Below are 13,342 nucleotides of genomic sequence, written 5' to 3' on the forward strand. Positions count from 1 at the left end.
GGATTCAGGAGGTAGTGATGCATGGCGTTTGCCATGGGTCTACGTCAGCCCTGGCCACTGCCCACCTCCATTTAGACATGGACTTGCATGTGGTGGAGTCGGGGTTCCCGCCAGAGCTGCTAGTCCAAAGGGCTTCATAGGATTTTTTCCTATAGGATTTGGATCCTTCAAAATTCCTGTTTCTCCATTCCAAAGGAGGCATAAGTTTTTTAGTTTATTTTGTCCATTTCTCGGGATTCCATTTTGCAGTGTTGGTGGTCCCCAAACAGATGGGGAGATATGCCCGCGTGAAAATTTGATTTTCGGCGAAAATTTCCCACCGCGCCGAGCAGTGCCACCAATACACACCAAAAATTAGATGTCTCTCTTTTGCCCGCCACATGGAAATTAGGTTTACCATGCCATCAATTTTATACAAGGGCATTTGTGGTACTATGATGGCCACATAAAAGCACAAGGAGTCATCGTCTCTGCCTTCGCCTCCATCTCCATCCTCCAGCCACCACCATCTCTCCTCCCGCTCAAAATCCTATCCCCATGGCCTTCCTCTCCACTATCTAGCCACCCCCTCTACCACCTCTCTCTGGACCCTAGGTGCCATCAGCATAGCAGCTCGACTCATCAATCTGCACTCTCCAGCCACACCCTCTCTCATAGCTTTTCGAACCCAGGCCAGAGCCAAATCCCCTTCGATTTGTCGACACGAGGTCAGCTGATGGCAAAAGGACCACCTCGATGATGATATAGGTTGGATCTAGATCCCCTACTTTGGCACCTATCACGACTAGCCGGATCTGAACCCTAGCCAAAGCCAGATCTGGTACCCCTTCATCAACACTGGCCACACCAGTTCCACCACCATGATGACAAGACGGATGTGCCGACGATGAAGCATAGCCAGGCTACGCGAGGAAGAGGTACCACATTTCTCTCTCTAAGGACTTATCTATAAGTGATCATCTGGGACTTACAGTACAACTATGAGGGCTACATGGCTCTAGCTTTAGCTCAGTATGAGGACCTTTTCTAGCTTGTTAGAGGTTACCTTTATGGCACAAGGGGTGTGCGTTTCGGGTTGGATATAGTGCGGTCTCTATCCATCAGTGTATAGGCTATGTGTCATTGTGCCTGTCGAAAGGGGAGCCCTACATTCGTAGTGCATAGAAACCTAGCAGCCCTAACTTGTTAGACAAACCTTTGAAAGGCTTCATAGTGACCCCTGCCTGCTCACCTTGGAAGTGTTTTGGGAGTTATAAACTCGGGCATATGGGTATCACGACTCATAGTGAAAGTGTGCATCCTCTGTAGAGTGTAAAACTGGTATATCAGCTGTGCTCACAGTCATGAGCGGCCTTGGAACCCTTATGGAATAGATGATCACTAATAATTATCCATTTATGCTATTCATTATTCATGTTTACTTTGATCATGTGTTTTGCTTTGGGATTGAAACAACTTGTTACTACTCTTATGCTAAAATTATGACAATTAAAAGCTAAATGCTGTTAAACCTGTGTTAAGTCATTTGAGCCTCATGAACCCCATTTTACACTTGTTGAGTATGACATGTACTTACACTTCTTTATTTTCATTATCTGGATAAAAATCCTGGATGGGTAACAAATGGCTATGGTAATGATGATTTCCCTGAGGAATACTAGACTTGTGGTCAATCGGTTGACATCCCTATGATATGGAGCTTCCGTGAGAGATCTTTTCTTTATACTTCCGCTACATCTATGTGAAGACTCTGTCTTATTATTCGTGATATAATAAACACTTATGATGATACTATTTATAATTTATTGGCTTATGTGTGTGAATGATCTCTGGGCGCACATAAGATTTTGCATCCCATTTTATCCTTAAAATCGGGTGTGACAGATTAGTATCAGAGCCGTGTTGACTGTAGGACGCAAGCATAGTTAGCAATGGTCGTGTTAGCCTCTTTTGCTTCACTCATTTCATGCTTTCTATCTTACCCTTGTTATTTGCTAAATTTTATGCTTCTTTTGCCTCATTCTGTTATGAAAATTATTGCTTCTAATCTGACTAAATCTAATTCTATAGATGCCTCGTGCCAATAAAATCACTCGCATCAGCACCGGAGGCTACTACCCGCCTCGTGGGTTGAATGAGTCCATGGATCCACAAGAGGAGGAGGAGGAATCCTAGGAGCAAGAAGTTGATTTGCCAGCATCTGTACCTACGCCTGAGCTATTCCAGGAAGAGCCTGAAGAAGAAGAACCTAAAGAAGTGGAGGTTGTCGTATTGTCTGATGATGATGAGGAGGACACCGTTCAAAAGGGTGATCCAATCCCTCCCCTAGGATGGACTACGAAGGTGTGGTACAAGCTAGGGTGTGAATCCTCCATTTCGCACCATCGACTTATGGGGATTCTTCAGACCTATTACGATGATTGGGACGCAGCTGTGGAGTACGTCTGCAACGAGCATACGCACCCTCTGGAGGACACTTATTGGATGACCAGGTTGTGCATCTCCATCTAGGATGAAGAGAAGGAAGCATAATAGCTGGACTCAAACTATGCACATCACACTCACTGTGCCACCATGGAAGATAGCATAGAAGATGCAGCCGTGGTAACCTACATGGGTCTTCGTGGTCATCGCTTTGATGATATGAAGGAAGACCAATACCGATTCCTCCCTTGCCAACACCCAGACTTGGGATGAGCAATAATGGACACTAAAGGCACAGATCCCACTACTCAAGTGATGGTGAACTATGCCTATGAATTAGTTGACAAGAAACGGCGACTAGAAGACCAGTTGAAGGCACAGCAACAGACTCTTAAGAGATACCAACAAGTCATAGATGAGCAAAGGGTGTGCCTCAACCTGCCAATGATGTACGAGGAGCTTCCCCATAAATTTCTCCCATAGGGGTTGGAGTCCCTTCTATGTAATAAGATATTAGTAGCACGAGTCAAGTTGAGTTAAGTCGAGTCTAGTAGTGTGGTGTGAACTTTGGTGTGCCTAGTTGATTTGTTATTATGTTTATGTGTGAGCTGGATTTTTATAATGAGTGCTAGAACTTTATGGGTATGTCCACAAGTTTTATAGTTAAGAATATTAAAGTTTGAGTCAATAAATAAATAGTTGGGTTTGGTACATCATGTTATCATGGATCTGTTTTTTGGAGCAGTCCGCCCTTATCTTAGTGCAAATCTAAATCTACTCGACCAAAAGTTATGAATTTTTTATGGACATAACTATACTTAAGTATCTTTCTAATGCCTCTGGAATCACCCATATATCTGATCTGGTCTGAGAGATATAGCTGTTTTAATTTGAAGATTCTACGCAGTCTAGAATCTAAAACAGTTTCGATTGTATCCTATTTTTGAGTACCCTAACCACAGAATCTGGGAATGTGTTCTGAATAAAAGTTGTAGATAATTTCTTAAGATTTCAACCATGTAAAGAACGCCTCTTTTGGATATCTAGAACTCGAGATATGACTGTTTTACCTAGATGCTGATGTTAGAACTCATCCAGAAAATTGTCAGAATGTATTCTATATCTCTATAAGTGTATATAACATGGAAATCTCTAAATTTTGAATATTTGTGTTGGATGTCAGATGTCTGGAAGACGAAGAGGCTGAGGTCATGGAGGTGTTCTCCCACATCCACCACTACCACCACCACCTACTATTGAGTAGCTTCTGGCAGTGCAGACACAGCTTATGCAAGCTCTGTTGCAGAATCAGCAGAATCGTGGAGCACCGCGTGACAAGCGTGGTGATTTTTTTAAGGCCATCCTGTGGTGTTTTCTCATTCCACTAATCCACTAAAAGCAGATGATTGGCTTCGCACAGTGGAAAAGCAACTCAACATAGCGCAATGCGATGATCAGCAGAAGGTGTTGTACGCATCAGGACAACTCTAGGGAGAAGCTCAAGACTGGTGGGAGTCATTCGAGTAAGGACGTCCCACTAATACTCCTCCTGTCACCTAGCAGAAATTTAGAGAGAATTTTAGATCCTATCACATACCTGAAGGATTAATAGAGCAGAAGCAGGAGGAATTCAGAGCTCTGAAACATGGATCTATGTCTGTAGCTGAGTACCGTGACAAATTCGCTCAGTTGTCATGTTATGCTCCGAATGAGGTGGCTGATGATGCTGATAGGCAACGCCGCTTTCTCAAGGGTCTGTATGACGGTCTGTAACTCTAGCTTATGTCCAATACATACCCCAATTTCCAGACAATAGTGAATTGCGCTATTGTTATTGACAACAAGCGCAAAGAGATGGAGGCCAAGAAGAGGAGGCTTCAGGGATAGGCCTCTGGAAGCAATACTCGTCCATGCACCAACCCTCAGCAAGGTTTCTAGAAGAGGTACCAGGGACCATCTAATCAATGGAACCGCAACCAGAACCAGCAACATCCACCGTACTAGCAACAGAATGGTAATCAACATCCCCAGCAGCAGAGTGGCCAGCAGATACCATGCCAAGGAACGCCTAACAACACTCCCAGACCAGTGCACCTAGCAGCCACAACAAGTGTTTCTGCTGTGGAAAAGAGGGTCACCTATCGTATAACTACCCTAAGAGGCCCAACCAGCAAACCCCCAAAGGTAGAATAGCAACCAGAAGCCACCACATTATGGGAAGGTGAATCTTGTGTCTACAAAGACGGCGCTTGCGGAACTAGAAGTCATGCTCGGTACGTTTGATGTCAACTCCACTCCTGCCACTATTCTTTTTTATTCTGGAGTTTAGCATTCTTTCATATCACAAGCATTTGTTAGAACAAATAGCATACCCTTATGTGCCATGAAACATCCCATATTAGTAAACTCACCAGGAGGTAGTATGCAAGCTTCTTGTTGTTGTCTTCCAACTAATCTATCCTTAAGGGGGGTAGAGTTCAAAGTGAGCCCCATTGTGTTGAGAACATCCGGCATTGATGTGATTCTGGGTATGGACTAGATGAAGCAAAACCAAATAGTAATTCATTGTAAGGAGAAGGTAGTTGTTGCGACCACACCCAATGGGGATAGAATCATTGTCGATGTTGTAGTACAAGCACAACCGACAACCATAGTGAACCAGCTTGATGATAGCGTCAACAAGGAGGATCCAGTGGTGGATGAGTTTCCAGATGTGTTTCCCGATGACTTGCCAGGTATGCCACCAAACCGTGACATTGAGTTTATTATTGAATTATTACCTAGAACTGCACCTATAGATAAGTGTCCATATAGAATGGGGGTTAATGAATTAGAGGAACTTAAGAAACAAATAAAGGAGTTACAGGAGAAAGGTTTCATTCGTCCTAGTTTGTCACCTTGGGGAGCATCGGTTATATTTGTAGATAAGAAGGATGGTACTCAGAGGATGTGTGTTGATTATCGATCACTAAATGAGGTCACTATCAAGAACAAGTATCTGTTGCCCAGAATTGATGACTTATTTGATCAGTTGAGAGGTGCTTGTATTTTCTCTAAGATTGATCTTCGTTCTGGTTATCAGCAGTTGAAGATTAGTGCAACTGACATACCCAAGACAACTTTTACTATGAGGTATGGTTTGTATGAGTACACTATTATGTCCTTTGGTTTGACCAATGCACCTTCATACTTTATGTATTTGATGAATAAGGTGTTCAAGGAGTTTTTGGATAAGTTTGTAGTGGTATTTATTGATGATATATTGGTATTCTCCAAAATGGAAGAAGAGCACGCTGAACATCTAAGGTTGGTCTTGCAGAAGCTCAGGGAGCACAAGTTGTATGCTATGCGAAGCAAGTGTGAGTTTTGGTTAAAGGAAGTTTCTTTCCTAGGCCATGTTGTCTCTAATGGTGAAATTGCAATAGATCCAAGCAAGGTGAGAGATGTGTTTAATTGGAAACCACTAACCGATGTGGGAGAGGTTCATAGTTTCTTGGGATTGGCTAGATATTATAGAAGGTTCATAGAAGGTTTTTCTAAACTTGCCAAGCCTATGATAGCTTTGTTGGAGAAAATGCTAAGTTCGTGTGGTTAGAAAAGTGCTAGGCTAACTTTGAAGAATTGAAGAAGAGGTTGACTATAGCCCTAGTATTGGTTTTGCCAGATCTGAGCAAGAATTTCTCGATCTATTGTGATGCATCTCATCAAGGTCTCGGATGTGTTCTTATGCAAGAAGGAAGAGTAGTGGCCTATGCATCCCGACAGTTGAGAAAGCATGAGTTAAATTATCCTACTCATGATTTGGAGTTAGCAGCAGTGGTTCATGCTTTGAAAATATGGAGACACTATCTTATTGGACATAAGAGTGATATCTACACTGATCACAAGAGTTTAAAGTACATATTCTCCCAGACAGATCTAAACTTGAGGCAGCATCGATGGTTAGAGTTGATTAAAGATTATGATCTAGAGGTACACTATCATCCTAGAAAGGCGAATGTTGTTGCCGATGCTCTTCGCAGGAAGAGTTACGCTAAGGAAGTGCAAGTGGAAGCTATGTCAAGTGAGTTGTGTGTTGAATTTGAGCAACTGAACTTGAGCTTTGTCACTAATGCAGTGGAGTTGGTGTTAGAACCCACACTAGAGCAAGAAATACGTAAGGACCAGTTATAGGATGTGAAGTTGAAAGAGATAGCGGAGAACATAGTGATTGGCAAGGCACCAGGTTTCTGTATGGATGATAATGGAACTCTGTGGTTTGGGAAAAGACTATGTGTACCTAAGATTAAGGCTATACGTGGTGCAATTCTTCGTGAGGCATATGAGTCTACTTACTCTATTCATCCCGGAAGTACCAAGATGTACTTGGATCTGAAAGAGAAGTATTGGATGAAGGGACTAAGGAGAGATGTGGCTGAATATGTTGCTTTATGTGATACATGTCAGAGAGTCAAAGCTGAACATCAAAGACCTGCAGGATTGTTACAACCAATGAAGATACCTAAGTGGAAGTGGGAAGAAGTTGGAATGGATTTTATTGTTGTGTTACCATGCACTCAGAGAGGTTATGATTCAATATGGGTGATAGTGGATCGGTTAAATAAAGTTGCTCACTTTATACCGGTCAAGACTACTTATAATGGACCAAGGTTAACCTAGTTATATATGGAGAGGATAGTGTGTCTACATGGAGTTCCCAAGAAAATTGTGTCTGATCGGGTTACTCAATTTACGTCTCATTTTTTGCAGCAAGTACATAGTTCATTGGGAACAAAGTTGAATTTCAGTACAACATATCACCCTCAGACAGATGGGCAAACTGAAAGGATTAATCAGATATTAGAGGACATGTTGAGAGCTTGTGCGTTGTAGTATGGTACAAGTTGGGATAAGAGTTTGCCTTATGCAGAGTTCTCGTATAACAATAGTTATCAGAAGAGTCTCAATATGGCACCTTTCGAAGCTTTTGTATGGACGAAAGTATAGAACCCCGTTGTTTTGTAATGAAACGGGAGAAACTCAAGTGTTCAGGCCAGATGTTTTAAGAGACGCAGAAGAGCAAGTAAGGATGATTAGAGATAACTTGAGGGTAGCACAGTCTCGAATCTGATCTAACGGCTGGTATTCCCCGGTACCCCTTCGTCGGCCGCTTTTGCATAAGACCCGTACAACTATTTAGATCTCAACCCGCCATCCTTGTCTTTTTCTAAAGAGCCCCTCAGGTTTCTGATTTTAGAACCCGCGGTCCATAGCACCTTTCCAGAATCTATTTTCTTCTTTAGAAAGCGTAGTTTTATTGGGTTTGGGTCCAAAATACGTTTTCACCTATTTATAGTTTTGCCACTAATCTTATTTTAGCCATAAAATCTCCGTTTTAACTCTGATTTGATCCGTTCAACTTGCGTTAGTTTTGTAATTCCATAAACTACATGTTCATACTACTGTTAGGTATGTTTTCAACTCATAAAATTTGAGGTTAGATTTAATCTATTATTTTACTAAAGGAAATCTTGTTTAATTAATAACTTCTTTGTTTTAGCTCTGAATTTTGTGATCTTTGCGTCTAGGTGTTCATAGCGAGACGTTGAATCGTTTTACAAACTTTTTATCTTGATTTTATGTTGATTGGTGTACTGTTCTAATCTATAACTTTTGTTTGCTATGCATGATTGCTTCTGGATGCTTGTATGTTGCTGTGGTTATCGAGTATAGACATTGAGCAATTTGCGGATGACCAAGAATACTACTTTGACGAGCAGGAACAACAGGAGTACTTTGTTCAAGGCAAGTATAGCATGGGATTATCCTTGTTTCCTATCAACTTTAATACATAATATTAATGTTGCATGTGTCACCTTGATAGGAGTTCCCTAGAATTGAACTAATACCTTGTCTCCTACGGGATATGCATTGGGTAGCTTTGCTAGTGCTCAACTAAACTATAATCTTGTAACTTGACTAATGGTATATGCAATAAATGTTAAAATCTAACTTTTTAGCAACTTGGAAATAGGGGGCTGGAGTGTTTAGCTACTTTCTAAATGCTTCAGATTCCTCTCCCTAAGGACTTATCTGTAAGTGATCATCCGGGACTTACAGTACAGCTGTGAGGGCTACATGGCTCTGGCTTTAGCTCAGTATGAGGACATTTTCTAGATTGTTAGAGGTTACCTTTATGGCGCAAGAGGGGTGTGTTTCGTGTTGGATATAGTGCTGTCTCTATCCATCAGTGTATAGGCTGCGTGTCATTGTGCCTGTCGGAAGGGGAGCCCTACATTCGCAGGGCACAGAAACCTAGCGGTCCTAACTTGTTAGACGAACCTTTGAAAGGCTTCATGTGACCCCTGTCTGCACACCTTGGAAGTGTTTTGGGAGTTATAAACCCGGGCATATGGGTATCACGACTCATAATGAAAGTGTGCAACCTCTGCAGAGTGTAAAACCGGTATATCAGTCGTGCTCACGGTCACAAGTGGCCTTGGAACCCTTATGGAATAGATGATCACTAAGAATTATCCGTTTATGCTATTCATTATTCATGTTTACTTTGATCACGTGTTTTGCTTTGGGATTGAAACAACTTGTTACTACTCTTATGCATAAAATTATGACAATTAATAGCTGAATGCTGTTAAACCTGTGTCAAGCCTTTTGAGCCTCATGAACCCCATGTTACACTTGTTGAGTACGACATGTACTTACGCTTGTTTATTTTCATTATTTGGATAAAAGTCCCGGATGGGTAACAGATGGCTATGGTAATATCGATTTCCCTGAGGAATAATAGACTTGTGGTCAACCAGTTGATGTCCCTGTGATATGGAGCTTTTGTGATAGATCTTTTCTTTATACTTCCGCTACATCTATGTGAAGACTCTGTCTTATTATTCATGATGTAATAAACAGTTATGATGATACTATTTATAATTTGTCGGCTTATGTGTGTGACTAATCTCTGGGCACACATAAGATTTTGCATCCCATTTTATCCTTAAAATCGGGTGTGACAACAATTAACTGACAATCACTGCTCCGGATTTTCATCTGCGGTGACACCCATTTTCACAAAACCCAAAAAGGGAAAAAAGCAAAAGAAAAAGAAAACACCAGCACCAGCCCTCTCGGGCTGTAGTAGCAGTTCAACTCATCTATCCATAGATCATCATCATGGAGAGGGGAAGATTCAACACATCATAGTTCGGTTCATCACATCATATAGATGGAGATATTCAAAACATCACAGATCGATCGATTCATCAAATCATAAAGATATAACACATGAGAGGGGGGAGAGTCTCAATGCATCATTGATTCATCCACACATCATTGTGCTGGGAGCTCCGCCTGCGCCACCCCAGGAGCCGGCCAAGGAGGCCGACCACGCCGCCCACACACTGGCAAGGCCACTGTGGTGCCAAACAGATCAAGGGCTGGATATAATATCTCACATATTAGCATAATACAGTGATAATTTTACTGATCACACACCACTATATTAGACGAAACAAGGCTGCATCAATAGTTTTACAGGTATCACACACCACTCCTCGAAAGAAATAAGACTGAAAAAAAACATAGTACACGTTGTTGAATGACCATTCATGCAAATGTCCATCTCATTAACAACCACAAAGGCAGAGAACCATATGGATGGCATAGTCATTCTGAATGTTATAGTCTGCTAGAGTGAGGTTGTCCAGCAGCTGCTTTAAACAAAATATGAGGTGTTGTTGAAAGGGCCGACTGCCATCCTTCTCGTAGATCTTCACCTTGACATCAAGGATTGTATCTGAGCGATCAACCTCAAGAGTGTGGGTCCTTCCATCTAGTGTCTTCGCGAAGATCCACATAGAACCTCTTGGAAGCTGGAGGACAAGAAGAAGGGTGGACTCCTTCCTAATGTTATGGTCCGCCAAGGTACGATTATTGTCCTCTAGCTGTTTATTGGCAAAGATGAGGCATTGTTGATCCATAGGAAAGCCCTCACTACATGCAATCTTGGCCTTCACGTTGCCAATAGTAGTATCTAAGTTGTCAACCTCAAGATGGATGGTCCTGCCTCTTAGCGTCTCTATTACGTATATTTGCATCTTTTCTTCAAGGTCGAGTGTGGACTTATGTTTAATGTTATAATCAGCCAATGTAAGATTGTCCTCAAGCTGCACTCCATCAAAGACAAGGCGGTGTCGTTCCTGAATCTTTGCCTTAACTGTGGATATGGTATTCCCTGGGTTAACCGTGAGGCAGATTGACCTGCCGGTGGCGCTCTTCACAAAGATCTGCATGCTGAATAACAAAAGCACATAAACATCACCAATTTTTAGACAAAGAAAATGCGTCCATCCAGATTATATTTTGGCTATACTACACAACATCTACAAATAGAAGCAAAGAACCCGTTAACTGAATAGACAACAGGCGAATGCTAAATCAACCAAAAAGGACTATAATATTGTAGCACACACTTAATAGTTGCGACAATGCATAGGTCTAATTGGAAAACAGAAATGCAGCCCTGAATTTCCAGCATCACAAAAAAGGAACAGAGGCTTTTCTTGCTCTTATTTATGCTACTATATATGGAACAATAGCCGAAAGCGTCAACAACTCAAATAGAAATAGGCAGTAGAAGAAAAAAAAAGATAAATCTACAGTGGCAAAGGTTGACCCAGAGATATAAAAATTTGGACTTGTCATTGTTTATCATGCTATTCCTTTTATGTATGTGTAGAAATATAATTCTAAAAATAAAGCTTCTAGATTCCGTGCCAAGAACATGTAACATGAATTCCTATCTAATCTAATATACAAGCTATGTCCCATTGTTCTCAATATGAACATTTTTTTCCGCAAGAAAAAACAAGACCAATTGTTAATATTCTTGATGTAACCAATCCGACGATCAAAAAAATCATTGGTGGCACTGACTGTATGCTATAAAGATCATCGACAGTCTGACACCAGAAGTATAATAAGACTACTAGTAGTAGAGATATAGGCAGAAAAAAAAGGTTGCGTACCTTGAAGTCAACGAAGTTGTTCCGTGCCACCAGAGTCAGAGAGCCTACGCAGCAGATCGGAGGTGGAAGAGTTAGGGTCCGCATAGATGGCATTTTATAGTTGGGCTATGCTACTTGTATGCATAGATAAGAGAACAAGTAAATCTGAACCGTTGAATTTTATAAGAGACAATATATAATTAAGTGAGGGTAAAAATAGAAACAATCAAGTACCCCAAAATATCATCAGGCAATAGTGTATAGAAGAAGAAAAAACTAGAGATAGAAGTTTGCATGGGAACGTGCACCTCACACGTTTTCTATTTTCACGTTAGAAAAAACTGTTGTGGAGATAAACTAGCTTGCCATGTTCCTATTTTTTGTAACTTCGGAAGAAGACATCTTCTTTCGTTCCAAAAGACATGCTTGGTGCAAGAAAATATATAACACTACGCCGTAAGTGACAATCACTGATAGATCAAAACCAGCTTTCACTGCCAGATTTTCATCTGCAGTGATGCCCATTTTCACAAAACCCAAAAAGGAAAAAACAGCAAAAGCAAAAGAAAACACCAGCACCAGCCCTCTCGCATTGTAGTAGTAGTTCGACTCATCCATAGATCGTTTCATCACGGAGAGAGGGGAAGATTCAACACATCATAGATCGGTATACCACATCATATAGAGGGAGAGATTCATCAAATCATAAAGAGAGATAACACATAAGAAGGGGAGAATCTCAATGCATCATTGATTCATCCACACATCATTGTGCTGGGAGCTCCGCCTGCGCCACCCCAGGCGCCGGCCGAGGAGGCCTCCCCCCAAACGTCGGCCAAGGAATCTGCCCCACGCCGGATCTAGCTAGCCCACGCCGGATCTAGCTAGGAGGAGAGAGAAGGGAAGGAGGAGGAAGATAGCACGCTAGAGGAAGGCCGGCGGGTGCGTGGGGGGGGGGCGTCAACTATAGGACTTAAACGGATCGAATCGAATAATTTTAGGTTCGGTGCAAGAATTGCTGCTAGTTGGTAACACAACACAACAATGATAAGCGACTGTGATAATTATTCACCACCGCTGGTCAGTTTTAAAATCCGACAATGATAGGTTTGTCGCTTCGAAATTGGCAGTGATTGTATGTGTTAGAATGTAAACGCACAGGCCACGGGCCTGACGACCCAGGCTCCCCATCGTGCCTTTATGTGCTCACTGATTGTCACTAAACATGGTTAATCGAGCATTATCCAAACCCTAATACTCTCTCATGGTATCAACGAGATGGTTTGCTCCTGTAACCTCTCCTCGCTTCCACAAACCCTACCGCCACTAATGAGGCCCCTAGCCGGCCAGATCGCCACCGCTGAATCCTCTCACTGGCCCACCTCCCGGCTGCCGTCTGATCTCACTGACAGCATGCGCCTCTCCTTCCACTCTGTCGCCACCGCTGAGATTGCACCAGGCCTCCATTGCGCGCGACGCAACCACCGAGCAACTTCGCCTCCAGCACAAGGCCGAAGCCACTCGTAAGAAGGCCGTCGAGGATCGTGCCACCACCCTCAACACGTATGAGGACAAGCATGCAACCATGCATGCACAAGCCCTTGCTGTCCTCAACATCAAGGTGCTTGTCCTCGTGACATTGGATCACCCGCCAACAACTACAGTCGGTGGCACACCCTCTTCCTCGTCATCCTAGGAAAGTATGCCCTAATGGATCACGTCCTCTCTGATGTGGCCAACCTCAAACGCTCAGCGTGGGTGAAGAAGGACTACACTATCCTCTCCTAGATCTATGGCACCATCACTGGTGATCCTCAGCAGATGGTGATGCTTCGCAACTCGAGTGCCTGCATAGCTTGGTCGGTTCTCAAATCTGAGTTCCTTGGCCAGCGTGAATCACGTGCCCTCCTCCTCTCCAT

General features: G+C 42.5%; 1 protein-coding gene across 1 annotated transcript in view; it reads right to left on the minus strand.

Annotated features, from left to right (window-relative positions):
- Positions 1 to 13,342, minus strand: part of LOC136486680 (polyubiquitin-like) — a 352,654-nt gene that overhangs the window by 127,446 nt on the left and 211,866 nt on the right. The window contains exons 3-4 of the mRNA XM_066483643.1: positions 10,052 to 10,710; positions 2,119 to 2,122 (exon numbers count right to left, since the gene is read on the minus strand). Of these exons, the coding sequence (XP_066339740.1) occupies positions 2,119 to 2,122; positions 10,052 to 10,710 (663 nt within the window). The remainder of the gene's footprint in view (positions 1 to 2,118; positions 2,123 to 10,051; positions 10,711 to 13,342) is intronic.

This window comes from Miscanthus floridulus, chromosome 10, assembly GCF_019320115.1.
Source record: "Miscanthus floridulus cultivar M001 chromosome 10, ASM1932011v1, whole genome shotgun sequence".
Classification (NCBI taxonomy): domain Eukaryota; kingdom Viridiplantae; phylum Streptophyta; class Magnoliopsida; order Poales; family Poaceae; genus Miscanthus; species Miscanthus floridulus.